At 40.5% G+C, this 14552-nt stretch overlaps 1 protein-coding gene and 1 pseudogene across 1 annotated transcript; both read left to right on the top strand.

Moving 5' to 3' along the window:
- The first annotated feature begins 1570 nt into the window (after positions 1-1570).
- LOC111779107 (S-adenosylmethionine decarboxylase proenzyme 4 pseudogene) lies at positions 1571-2930 on the top strand (annotated as a pseudogene).
- Positions 2931-10727: 7797 nt separating this feature from the next.
- On the top strand, positions 10728-13636 carry LOC111778075 (putative protein phosphatase 2C 35). Its single transcript, XM_023657716.2, has 2 exons — positions 10728-12448; positions 13374-13636. The coding sequence occupies exons 1-2, from the start codon at positions 11531-11533 to the stop codon at positions 13509-13511; spliced, it is 1056 nt and encodes a 351-aa protein (XP_023513484.1). The 5' UTR covers positions 10728-11530; the 3' UTR covers positions 13512-13636.
- The last annotated feature ends 916 nt before the right edge of the window (positions 13637-14552 follow it).

Here is a 14552-nt window from a genome sequence, read left to right as displayed (position 1 = left end):
TTACAAATAGTATAAAAGCCAGACATCGAGCAGTGTGTCAGCGAGGACGTTAGGCCCTCAAGGGGGTGAATTATCCCTAACAGACTCGTTTTAAAACTATGAGACTAGTGATGTATATAACGAACCAAAGTAGACAACTACTAGTGATGGGCTCGGGTGTTACCAATTCTAAAACATAAAAATAAACATTCCTTAATAAAATAGTAGGAATTATTACAAACTCACTTCTAAAAGGTAGATTTGATGATTGTTTTGAGACATAAAAACATCAATTAAGTTTAGTTTCTAAAGCTATCAATGTTTGTTCTTTAAACATCAATTGTAATGCAATTTTTAATATATAAACTCGATCCAAATTTTTAGGGCATTCATATTCAAAAAAATATGATAATGTCACATTAATCATCACATTTTTTACCCTTTATAGCAACAAATATTTATATAACCAAATTACTTATATAACCATTGTCATAACTACATTGCACATTAAATAATTATAATGTAAAAAAAAAAAAAAAACATGTTTCTGTTGAGATATATAATTGAGTTCATCTCATTGCCTAAACATGATTCATTAACAAGAGATTTAAATTTAATGCTAATTAAAGAAACTAATTGAGTGATTAGCTTAGTTTAGACCCTCCACTTTCATCTAATATCAATCATTAACGGATGGTTTACGCATTATAGTGCTCCCAAAATAAATATATATATAATTTTTTTATAGTTAAATTATAAATACGGTCAGGTTTTCATATCCTTATAAATAAAGAATACTTCGTTTCCCTCTTTAATCGGGATCTCACTGATAATGTGTTTAAAATTTTAAATGATATAATACATCGATTAGGTATAAATCTGAGTTTAAAAATATTAAATAAAATTTTTAATTCTAAAAAAAAGGCAAATTATAAATTTTGGTAGTTAAATTATACATGTAATTCGAAAAAAGGTTAGAATTTAGTTTCGAGATCCGTCTATCTATCAATTGATTTGAAAATAGTACGTTCAATTTCGTCGTTATAATAAGCAATTAAAGTAGTTAGAAGCTAGAGTTTCTAGCCCTTTCGTACAGAAGAATCGAGGAAGCCAACAGAAAGATTTGATTATGACTTTGTTGAGGTGGTGCTGCAGTTACCTGTAGGGTCGTCCCCCACTCCTGTCTTAGGGCGTTAAGGGGGTTTTGTTCGTAAAATAGACAATAGTGTTCTGTTGACGCCTTGAATCTTCTCCCCGAGATGTGTCGCACGCCCAACTATAAAGACAAATTCTAGAACTTTCTTTAAAAAAATTATAATAAACAAATTTATAATTTCATTTAGAATTTAGTTTTGTAATGAACACATTTTTATTTTTATTTTTTTATTATTTTTTTAACACAATATTAGAGTAAATTCAAACTCTCCACTGTTTTGATTGTTCATCGTCTTTCCCTCTCTAAGCAGAGAGAGAGAGAGGGAGAGAGAGAGGGAGAGAGAGGGAGAGAGAGAGAGGGAGAGAGAGAGGGAGAGAGATTTGGTTTCACTTTATTGTTATGTTGTAGCATTATCATCTCTTATTCACTTCATTATAATGCTCACAATCATGATTCTTGGTTGCCTCATCCGCATGCTCTCTTAACCTCTCTCTCTCTCTCTCTCTCCTCCTCTCTCTCCCCCACCCTCTCCGCCACCCTATAAATTTCACCCTCTCCCATTCTCTCTCTCACCCTCTACTGTAATTCCTCTCTCTCTCTCTCTCTCTCTCTCTCTCTCTCCCAATGGCCGTTTCCGGTTTCGAAGGCTTCGAAAAGCGCCTGGAGCTTCATTTCTCCGGCGACGATCCCGTCTTCAACATGGGCCTCCGTCAACTCCCCTTCGATTCTCTAGAACAAATCCTCCACGAAGTCCAATGCTCCGTCGTCTCCGCCGTCGGCAACCACTACTTCGACGCCTATGTGTTGTCTGAATCCAGCCTGTTCGTTTACCCAACCAAAATCATCATCAAAACCTGCGGCACAACACAGCTACTCAAATCCATCCCTCCATTGCTTCACCACGCGCTTAATCTCGGCCTTACGATCTCCTCCTGCCGTTACACCCGCGGTAACTTTATCTTTCCCCTGTCACAGCCTTTCCCCCACACAAGCTTCCACGAAGAAGTCGTGTACTTAGAAGATTCCCTCCCTAACCACCTCTGTTACCGCAAAGCTTCCGTTATGCCTTCTAACGTCACCGCACATGTCTGGCACGTGTTCTCCGCCTGCGATCAAACTCCCCTGGTTCATTTCCCGCCGTCGGATTTATACACCGTTGAAATATGTATGACGGAGCTTGACCGGACTCAGGCGAGGAAATTCTTCCGCCGTCCTGGCGATGGAAAAACCGGCGACGCTGCTGGCAAAGAGATGACGGAGATCGCCGGAATCCATAAAATTAACCCCAATGCTCTCATCTGTGATTTTGCGTTCGATCCTTGTGGTTACTCGATGAATGGAATCGACGGCGATCGATATTCCACGATTCATGTTACGCCGGAGGATGGGTATAGTTACGCTAGTTTTGAGTGCGTTGGTTCCATTTATGACGATGAGGATGACGAGGACGGCGGCGACGGCGACGATTTTATACGGATGTTAAGGAGAGCGGTGCAGGTTTTCCGACCGGGGAAGGTCTCGGTTTCGGTGACGACGGCGACCACCGCGTCGCATCGACTATGGGCGAGGATAGCCGGAGCAATGGAGCCGCTTGGGTTGAAATGCCGGAGTTGTATGGCGGATGAGTTTCCAGCCGCTGGGAGCGTCGTGTTTCAGACGTTTACCGCTCGCCGGAAAAAAACAGGGGAATGCGGCGGCGGTGGTAGATAAATGTTCCGAAACGGCGGGGTTTTTTTTCCTAGTGAGGAGTTAGATTGAATTATTATTATTATTAATATTATTATTATTATTATTATTATTATTGTTATAGGCCACGTTGCTGCAAGGAGTGAAGATGATGATGATGTGGAGGAATTCAATTGGTTAATGAGAGTGATGAATGTGGGGTTGACTTTTCTTTTTCCTTTTCTTCTCTTTTCAATTTAAAAATATTTAAAAAAAATCCAAAAAAAAAAAAAAGGGGAAAGGGAAGTTCCAAATAGAGATATAGGGATGGTGACGTGGCAGTACCAAGAAGCTTGTGGGGGGCTTGAAAAGAAATAATAATAATAATAATTAAAAAAGAAAAACAAAAAAATTCAAACCAAAGAGATCATAAATATCATGATAATGCACCCCACTTAGGCTTGTCACGCCTAAGAATTTTGTAGTAGTGGAACAAAAAGAGTTGAGAAGCTTCATATTCAAAGCTCGAGATTCAGTGTAATAGTCGAGATTTTGTCCTGTCGTTGTTGTTTTACGGTCGAATTTGAATCTTCTATCCTGAAAATGGATCGTTTATGCATGCACGGTTTTCAAGATCGAGCAATTTAAATTCTTCTTTAGTAAGATACGAGAATTTGAACTTTCTGCTTTAAGAAAAAGAGTAACAGTCGAGATTTTGTCTTGTCGTATTGTTTTACTGTATAATTTGAATCTTCTACCTTATGCATGCACAGTTTTGAAATTCGAATGATTTTATGTAACAGCCCGATGTCCTCGCTAGTAGATATTGTCCGCTTTAATCCATTACGTATCACCGTCAGCCTCATGGTTTTAATACGCTTCTACTAGAGAGATGTTTCCACACCCTTATGTTTTGTTCCTTTCTCCAACCGATGTGGGATCTTACATTTAACAGCTGAGATTTTATGTTGCCGTGTTGTTTTACGGTAGAATTTGAATCTTCTACCTTATGCATGCATGGTTTTAAAGTTCGAAAGATTTAATGTAACAGTCCGAGACCACCACTACTAGATATTGTTCGTTTTGACCCGTTATGTATTGTCGTCAGTCTCATGATTTTAAATCTCCTACCTTATTTATGCACGGATTTAAATATTACGAGTTCAAAAATGAAAATATGGGGTAGGAGAATTTGAATTTGTGAGGGAAATTTGGAATTTGGATGATGGGTTTGAAAATGTTTGCATGATGAAGGGTGGCGTGGAAGGCACCCACCCAGGGCAGCACATGATGATGGGGAGAGGGTAATAGTGAATGGTTCCCTGGCCAGACATTTTATCAAACAGATTCTGCACGTGCCCATTATTCCCCTCTAATGCCTCCTCCACTTTCACTCTTTTACTTTCCCTTTTTCTTCTTCTTCCTCCTCCTTCGCCCGGGCCGCCCGGTTACTTATGTTCGTTTTATCGACGTATTAATCTAATTGGACTGGTTCTATCTATGACGTTTAACAACACAGTTGAATGAAACCTTCTTTATAAGAGTATGGAAACTTCTCCTTAGTAGATGCGTTTTAAAATCGCGTGTACGTAACGGGCTAAAGCAGACAATATTTGCTGAGGTGGACTTTGACTATTACAAATGATATCAAAGCCAGACACTGAGCAGTGTACCAGCGAGGACGCTCGGCCTCCAAAGTGGGTGAATTGCGAGATCTCACATCGGTTGGAGAGAGGAACCTATCATTCATTATAAGAGTGTGGAAACCTCTCCCTAGTAGATGCGTTTTAAACATAAGATTGACGGCGATGCATAATAGGCCAAAACGGACAATATTTGCTCTAGGTGGGTTTTGGCTGTTACAAATAGTATCGAAAGTAGACGTCGGGAGGTGTTACTAGCGAGGACGCTTGGTCTCCAAAGTGGGTGAATTGTGAGATCCCACATCGGTTTGATAGGGGAACCTATCATTCATTATAAGAGTGTGGAAACCTCTCCCTAGTAGATGCGTTTTAAACCCTAAGATTGACGGCGATGCATAATAGGCTAAAACGGACAATATTTGCTCTAGGTGGGTTTTGGCTGTTACAAATAGAATCGAAAGTAGACGCCGGGAGGTGTTACTAGCGAGGACGCTTGGTCTCCAAAGTGGGTGAATTGTGAGATCCCATATCGGTTGGAGAGAGGAACCTATCATTCATTATAAGAGTGTGGAAACCTCTCCCTAGTAGATGCGTTTTAAACCCTAAGATTGACGGCGATGCATAATAGGCCAAAACGGACAATATTTGCTCTAGGTGGGTTTTGGCTGTTACAAATAGTATCGAAAGTAGACGCCGGGAGGTGTTACTAGCGAGGACGCTTGGTCTCCAAAGTGGGTGAATTGTGAGATCCCATATCGGTTGGAGAGAGGAACCTATCATTCATTATAAGAGCGTGGAAACCTCTCCCTAGTAGATGCGTTTTAAACCCTAAGATTGACGGCGATGCATAATAGGCCAAAACGGACAATATTTGCTCTAGGTGGGTTTTGGCTGTTACAAATAGTATCGAAAGTAGACGCCGGGAGGTGTTACTAGCGAGGACGCTTGGTCTCCAAAGTGGGTGAATTGTGAGATCCCACATCGGTTGGAGAGAGGAACCTATCATTCATTATAAGAGTGTGGAAACCTCTCCCTAGTAGATGCGTTTTAAACCCTAAGATTGACGGCGATGCATAATAGCCTAAAACGGACAATATTTGCTCTAGGTGGGTTTTGGCTGTTACAAATAGAATCGAAAGTAGACGCCGGGAGGTGTTACTAGCGAGGACGCTTGGTCTCCAAAGTGGGTGAATTGTGAGATCCCATATCGGTTGGAGAGAGGAACCTATCATTCATTATAAGAGTGTGGAAACCTCTCCCTAGTAGATGCGTTTTAAACCCTAAGATTGACGGCGATGCATAATACGCCAAAACGGACAATATTTGCTCTAGGTGGGTTTTGGCTGTTACAAATAGTATCGAAAGTAGACGCCGGGAGGTGTTACTAGCGAGGACGCTTGGTCTCCAAAGTGGGTGAATTGTGAGATCCCACATCGGTTGGAGAGAGGAACCTATCATTCATTATAAGAGTGTGGAAACCTCTCCCTAGTAGATGCGTTTTAAACATAAGATTGACGGCGATGCATAATAGGCCAAAACGGACAATATTTGCTCTAGGTGGGTTTTGGCTGTTACAAATAGAATCGAAAGTAGACGCCGGGAGGTGTTACTAGCGAGGACGCTTGGTCTCCAAAGTGGGTGAATTGTGAGATCCCATATCGGTTGGAGAGAGGAACCTATCATTCATTATAAGAGCGTGGAAACCTCTCCCTAGTAGATGCGTTTTAAACCCTAAGATTGACGGCGATGCATAATAGGCCAAAACGGACAATATTTGCTCTAGGTGGGTTTTGGCTGTTACAAATAGTATCGAAAGTAGACGCCGGGAGGTGTTACTAGCGAGGACGCTTGGTCTCCAAAGTGGGTGAATTGTGAGATCCCACATCGGTTGGAGAGAGGAACCTATCATTCATTATAAGAGTGTGGAAACCTCTCCCTAGTAGATGCGTTTTAAACCCTAAGATTGACGGCGATGCATAATAGGCTAAAACGGACAATATTTGCTCTAGGTGGGTTTTGGCTGTTACAAATAGAATCGAAAGTAGACGCCGGGAGGTGTTACTAGCGAGGACGCTTGGTCTCCAAAGTGGGTGAATTGTGAGATCCCATATCGGTTGGAGAGAGGAACCTATCATTCATTATAAGAGTGTGGAAACCTCTCCCTAGTAGATGCGTTTTAAACCCTAAGATTGACGGCGATGCATAATAGGCCAAAACGGACAATATTTGCTCTAGGTGGGTTTTGGCTGTTACAAATAGTATCGAAAGTAGACGCCGGGAGGTGTTACTAGCGAGGACGCTTGGTCTCCAAAGTGGGTGAATTGTGAGATCCCATATCGGTTGGAGAGAGGAACCTATCATTCATTATAAGAGTGTGGAAACCTCTCCCTAGTAGATGCGTTTTAAACCCTAAGATTGACGGCGATGCATAATAGGCTAAAACGGACAATATTTGCTCTAGGTGTGTTTTGGCTGTTACAAATAGTATCGAAAGTAGACGTCGGGAGGTGTTACTAGCGAGGACGCTTGGTCTCCAAAGTGGGTGAATTGTGAGATCCCACATCGGTTGGATAGGGGAACCTATCATTCATTATAAGAGTGTGGAAACCTCTCCCTAGTAGATGCATTTTAAACCCTAAGATTGACGGTGATGCATAATAGGCCAAAACGGACAATATTTGCTCTAGGTGGGTTTTGGCTGTTACAAATAGTATCGAAAGTAGACGCCGGGAGGTGTTACTAGCGAGGACGCTTGGTCTCCAAAGTGGGTGAATTGTGAGATCCCATATCGGTTGGAGAGAGGAACCTATCATTCATTATAAGAGTGTGGAAACCTCTCCCTAGTAGATGCGTTTTAAACATAAGATTGACGGCGATGCATAATAGGCCAAAACGGACAATATTTGCTCTAGGTGGGTTTTGGCTGTTACAAATAGTATCGAAAGTAGACGCCGGGAGGTGTTACTAGCGAGGACGCTTGGTCTCCAAAGTGGGTGAATTGTGAGATCCCATATCGGTTGGAGAGAGGAACCTATCATTCATTATAAGAGTGTGGAAACCTCTCCCTAGTAGATGCGTTTTAAACCCTAAGATTGACGGCGATGCATAATAGGCCAAAACGGACAATATTTGCTCTAGGTGGGTTTTGGCTGTTACAAATAGTATCGAAAGTAGACGCCGGGAGGTGTTACTAGCGAGGACGCTTGGTCTCCAAAGTGGGTGAATTGTGAGATCCCATATCGGTTGGAGAGAGGAACCTATCATTCATTATAAGAGCGTGGAAACCTCTCCCTAGCAGATGCGTTTTAAACCCTAAGATTGACGGCGATGCATAATAGGCCAAAACGGACAATATTTGCTCTAGGTGGGTTTTGGCTGTTACAAATAGTATCGAAAGTAGACGCCGGGAGGTGTTACTAGCGAGGACGCTTGGTCTCCAAAGTGGGTGAATTGTGAGATCCCACATCGGTTGGAGAGAGGAACCTATCATTCATTATAAGAGTGTGGAAACCTCTCCCTAGTAGATGCGTTTTAAACCCTAAGATTGACGGCGATGCATAATAGGCCAAAACGGACAATATTTGCTCTAGGTGGGTTTTGGCTGTTACAAATAGTATCGAAAGTAGACGCCGGGAGGTGTTACTAGCGAGGACGCTTGGTCTCCAAAGTGTGTGAATTGTGAGATCCCACATCGGTTGGAGAGAGGAACCTATCATTCATTATAAGAGTGTGGAAACCTCTCCCTAGTAGATGCGTTTTAAACCCTAAGATTGACGGCGATGCATAATAGGCTAAAACGGACAATATTTGCTCTAGGTGGGTTTTGGCTGTTACAAATAGTATCGAAAGTAGACGTCGGGAGGTGTTACTAGCGAGGACGCTTGGTCTCCAAAGTGGGTGAATTGTGAGATCCCACATCGGTTTGATAGGGGAACCTATCATTCATTATAAGAGTGTGGAAACCTCTCCCTAGTAGATGCATTTTAAACCCTAAGATTGACGGCGATGCATAATAGGCCAAAACGGACAATATTTGCTCTAGGTGGGTTTTGGCTGTTACAAATAGTATCGAAAGTAGACGCCGGGAGGTGTTACTAGCGAGGACGCTTGGTCTCCAAAGTGGGTGAATTGCGAGATCCCATATCGGTTGGATAGGGGAACCTATCATTCATTATAAGAGTGTGGAAACCTCTCCCTAGTAGATGCATTTTAAACCCTAAGATTGACGGTGATGCATAATTGGCCAAAACGGACAATATTTGCTCTAGGTGGGTTTTGGCTATTACAAATAGTATCGAAAGTAGACGCCGGGAGGTGTTACTAGCGAGGACGCTTGGTCTCCAAAGTGGGTGAATTGTGAGATCCCATATCGGTTGGAGAGAGGAACCTATCATTCATTATAAGAGTGTGGAAACCTCTCCCTAGTAGATGCGTTTTAAACCCTAAGATTGACGGCGATGCATAATAGGCCAAAACGGACAATATTTGCTCTAGGTGGGTTTTGGCTGTTACAAATAGTATCGAAAGTAGACGCCGGGAGGTGTTACTAGCGAGGACGCTTGGTCTCCAAAGTGGGTGAATTTTGAGATCCCACATCGGTTGGAGAGAGGAACCTATCATTCATTATAAGAGTGTGGAAACCTCTCCCTAGTAGATGCATTTTAAACCCTAAGATTGACGGCGATGCATAATAGGCCAAAACGGACAATATTTGCTCTAGGTGGGTTTTGGCTGTTACAAATAGTATTGAAAGTAGACGCCGGGAGGTGTTACTAGCGAGGACGCTTGGTCTCCAAAGTGGGTGAATTTTGAGATCCCACATCGGTTGGAGAGAGGAACCTATCATTCATTATAAAAGTGTGGAAACCTCTCCCTAGTAGATGCATTTTAAACCCTAAGATTGACGGCGATGCATAATAGGCCAAAACGGACAATATTTGCTCTAGGTGGGTTTTGGCTGTTACAAATAGTATTGAAAGTAGACGCCGGGAGATGTTACTAGCGAGAACGCTTGGTCTCCAAGGCGAGTGGATTGTGAGATCTCACGTCAATTAAAGAATGGTACGAAGCAGTGTAAAAATCCAACATAGTAAAACAGAGAAACAAAGGGCAATTAGCGGAGGGAGATGGATGAGAACACAAATTCAATTTTTTGTCGTTTTGTTGTTGGACAGTCTCAGATTCTATTCTCTAATATATTGAGCGCGTAGGCAGGCTTTTTTATGCGCAACTAACGCCAAATGCAGTGCCCAGAACCAGCAGCCTTATCCACTTCCATACTCAAATCTTTTCAAATCCTTCAAAATACCTCATACTTATAATCGTCAGTCTCACAGTTTTAAAAAACGAATATTATCGAGAGATTAGATTTTCATACATTTATAAGAAACATTTCGTTCCCATCTCCAATTAATGTGAAATTTCACAAGGGGGTTAGCATTCTCGCTAGCACACCGCCGCCCAGTATCTAACTTTGATACAATTTTTAACCGCTCAAGCCCACTACTGACAGATATTATCCACTTTGACTCGTTATATATTACCGTCGTGCATTTTGTAGGTAAGATTTGAATTATCATCTTTAAAATTAAAAGAATTAATAATAATAATAATAAATAAATAAATAAAATTAGGCTGGGTTATTTTACTCTCACAATAGGGCCTTGTTTGGGCCTATTGGATCTCCCAATGGGCCGAAAAGGCCTGTTGGCGATATAAAAATATTAATATTTGAATGAATTAGTAATTTTTTTTAATAATTTTTTAGTTCGATAATAAATGTGAGGTTGGTGGAAGAAGAAAGCGAGTGTTTTGTACCCTTAAATATGCTTTAAATTGACCTCACAAAATTTCTACGCATCAAACGGTTAGAAATTTGTGATCACATTTGTCCCATAGAAATGGTTGTAGTGGATCATTCAACCAAGGCACTAAAATGATTGGGGGTACAAAAATCAGATTTAAGAGCTCTTTAATCCAAAAAGGGAAAAAGATTCAGATTCACATAAAAATGAAATTTCAAATCAGAATCTTTTGATAAAGTTTATTTTTTATTATTTATTATTTCGCTAAATACAAATTTTAATTAAATATTTAAAAATAAATAAATAAATATTTTACTTTTATTAAAAACAAAAATTTAAATAAACAAAAAAAAAATTATAATCTAACTCATTAAATTGGGCCTAGAAAAATTAATTCAATTAAAAAAAAAAATAATTATAAAAAAAAAAAAAATGAAAATATGGGTTCACAGTTCACGGGAAGCTATTATAGAATTCACCTGTACCGAAGTGCTGGTTTTTTCCATTGCGAGAAAAACTTGGCGTGTTTCAAGATGAACACATTTTTCTTACTGTTCTTTGGGTCACTTCGATGTCCAATCTCGTGCCTTTCCTATGTTCATTCTCTCTCTCTCTCTCTGTTCCTCGATCACTGAAAGCTTAGAGTGATTTTCGTAAAACCCCACGATTTCATTACAGTTTCTACCAAATTTTGTTCTTAGGGTTGATTTTTTTCTTGATTACTTTAGCTTTTTCTAGCGCCTCGAGCCGTGATCTTTCTCCAAAAGCGATAAAAAACTTTCCAAATTCCATTTCACCTTCCGCTTTGTTGTTTATGATTTAAACACACTGTTTCTTATCAATCACTCACTCACTCACTTCAAATATGTCTTTATTTCGGTACTCTGTTTATTTTTGGTTGTTTAGAGTGATTTCTTGATTTTCGATCTTCTATTTGGTGCTTGCTTTTGCGTCAGGGAAACTTTTGCTCCAAGGAAAAGAAAAGGGTAGTAACTAAGCTTAAAGAGATTTCTCTCATAGGTTTTTGCTGTTCATTCTGTTTCAGGCTCTGTTCTTTTGCGTTTCCTCGTCTTTTCTTCTGAGAATATGGGCTTTTCCCCCTGGAAAATTGATGAGATTTGGTTTCATAATGTCAGAAGCATCTGGATTTGTACCAAGAGTTGAGTATTTCATAGTTTAGCTTCGATTTATGTTACTTCCTCTTTGAGGACTTTCGTCGAACACCTTGTCGGCAAGTTCGAACTCGGTAGTTTTTCTGGTTTTTCTCTTGCTGCTTTTGAAAAATGGGTTGTATCCACACAAAATGTTGCTGTCGGTACCCAAAATCATTGGTTGGAGAATCCCAGGACTTCCACCAAGGGGTTCCTTACTGTCTACAAGATAACAACACTGTGATAGAAAGAGCATTGGAGCTTATTCCTGTGGCTTCCCACAACTATCATTTGGATTACTTGGTATTGGCTCAGCGTGGTTACTACCCTGAATCTCCTGATAAAGAAAATCAAGACAGTTTCTGTATTAGAACAAATGTTCAAGGTAACCCAAATGCTCATTTTTTTGGTGTTTTTGATGGGCATGGTCAATTTGGAATGCAGTGTTCAAATTTTGTGAAGGATAGGTTAATAGAAAAGCTATGGAATGATCCCACATTGTTAGATGATCCTGTTCAAGCTTATAATTCAGCGTTTTTATCCACTAATGATGAATTGCATTCAAGTGAAATAGATGATTCTATGAGTGGAACAACAGCAATTACAGTCCTTGTTGTTGGGGATACTCTTTATGTAGCCAATGTGGGTGATTCAAGAGCTGTAATTGCTGTTAAAGAAGGGAATTGTGTTCTTGCCAAAGATTTGTCAAATGATCAAACACCATTTAGAAAGGATGAATATGAGAGGGTTAAGCTTTGTGGAGCTAGAGTTCTTAGTGTTGATCAAGTGGAAGGACTTGTGGATCCTGATATTCAATGCTGGGGTGATGAAGAAAGTCAGGGCGGCGATCCGCCTCGACTTTGGGTTCAAAATGGGCTGTATCCTGGGACTGCATTTACCAGGAGCATAGGTGATAGTACCGCCGAGCAGATCGGTGTAAATGCTGTTCCTGAGGTTTTAGTTCTTCAGCTCAACCCCAATCATCTTTTCTTTGTGGTTGCTAGTGATGGAGTTTTCGAGTTCCTTTCAAGCCAAACTGTTGTTGATATGGTATGTAATGCTATCAATTTCTAGCTAGATTTAGCAAACCACGTTTCGTTTACATCTTTCTTTGATGAATTCTTCTTGTTTATGATATCTCGATTGCCTTGTCAATGTTTTGTATGTATGAAGCACATGTTAAGATATTGATTAGCCTATCTTTATGTGAGATCGCACATTGGTTGGAGAGGATAACGAAACATTCCTTGTAAGGGTGTGGAAACCTCTTATTAGTAGACTCGTTTTGAAACCGTGAGGCTGATGGCGATACGTAACGGGCCAAAGCGAACAATATTTCTAGCAATGGGTTTGAGCTGTTACAAATAGTATTAGAGCCAGACATTGGGCCCCAAGGTGGGTGGATTGTGAGATCCCACATCGGTTGGAGAGGAGAACGAAACATTCTTTATAAGGGTGTGGAAACCTCTCCCTAGTAGAAGCAATTTAAAATCGTGAGACTAACGGCGATACGTAACGGGTCAAAACAGACAGTATTTGCTAGCGGTGTGCCAGGGAGGGCGTTGGGCCTCAAGGGGGGGGGGGGGGGGGTAGATTGTGATATCCCACATCAATTGGAGAGGATAACGAAACTTTCCTTATAAGGGTGTGGAGCCCTCTTCCTAGTAGAGACGTTTTAGAACTGTGGGGCTAACAGAGATACGTAACCGGCCAAAGCGAACAATATTGCTAGCAATGAGTTTGGGCTATTACGCTTTATTTGTTTACTTGTTGCTCTTGCCTTTGAACTGCTGAACACAATGAACAAGATTCCTACCGGCTAATTTGTACTACTTTTTAGTCATAACTACAGAGATCTTAGATCATTATATATATATTACTCTTATCATCCCTTTTTCATTGCAAATTATGATAATTTGGGGTCATATCTTCTTTCTACTTAACAAATTTTGATGTTTTTTTGTTCTCTATATAGGCATCAAGTTATGCAGATCCTCAAGATGCATGTACCGCCATAGCTGCCGAGTCGTATAAACTATGGATGGAACATGAAAATCGTACCGATGATATAACCATCATTATTATTCATATCAAAGGCTTGTCTAATGTATGAAGTACACAATAATCATTTTGGATACATTTTTCATGCTCTTGTATATGATCATGGCATAATTTTCCACCGCAGAATGCAGGATTACGTTGGACTGAAAAAAAAAATGATGACAAATTTTTTTCTTATATCTGTTATCCTTTCATATAAGCCTATGTTTTGACTTGAAAATTAGTGGTTCAATGCTTTGTTTATATTCATTAGCTTGTGAACCTTGTTGCTCCTCCCTTGTTTGAGTGGTTGCTTTAGTCAGGCGCTGAGAATTCTTCAAGCATAGGGGAGTGGTTGCCCGGGTTTCTTGAAAACGTCCGGGTCGAAATCTGGCTTTTGCTGATCTACTAAACTCTCAACATGTCGTTGCAATGGAACCCGGTGATCATAGTTCCAACCCGAAGTAGTGAGAGAGTTTTGTAATGGTAGTCTTTCCTGTTCTATATCTTTTTAGTGCTGAATTTAATCGTTTTCATTGAGAAAAACCTGTTTAGGACTCTAATGTTGCTGTAACATTTCTCCACTAAGACTTGAAATGCATCCTGAAAGGTAAGTATTGACTAACAATCAGATTAATCTTAGTTTTGCTTAGAAGCAATCGCCTCTTAGTTTCTGACCTCACTTTGTTTATGCCTACAGGTGAAACAAATACTCATCTTTCAGCTTAGCATTCCACCAAATAAGTTGATAGAGAGTGGGGGGTTTGTAACATGCCCACAACTAACAAGTATTGTCTGCTTTGATATGTTACGTATTGTCGTCAGCCTCACGGTTTAAATTGTGTTTTAGAGGTGGAATGTTTCATTCCCGTCTCCAACCAATGGAAAATCTCATATTCACATCCCCTCCCTGTTGGGGTCAGTGTACTATCGTCAGCCTCACGGTCTAAACTGTGTCTACTAGGGAGAGGTGGAATGTTTCATTTTCGTCTCCAACTGATGGAAAATCTCATAATCACACCCCCTCCCTGTTGGGGTCAGTGTGGGAAGGTGGAATGTTTCATTTCCGTCTCCAACCGATGGAAAATCTCATAATCACACCCCCTCCCTGTTG

The sequence above is a fragment of the Cucurbita pepo genome, chromosome 17, assembly GCF_057944985.1.
Source record: "Cucurbita pepo subsp. pepo isolate OVF chromosome 17, ASM5794498v1, whole genome shotgun sequence".
Lineage (NCBI taxonomy): Eukaryota > Viridiplantae > Streptophyta > Magnoliopsida > Cucurbitales > Cucurbitaceae > Cucurbita > Cucurbita pepo.
This window is presented reverse-complemented; position numbering and strand designations above follow the sequence as displayed.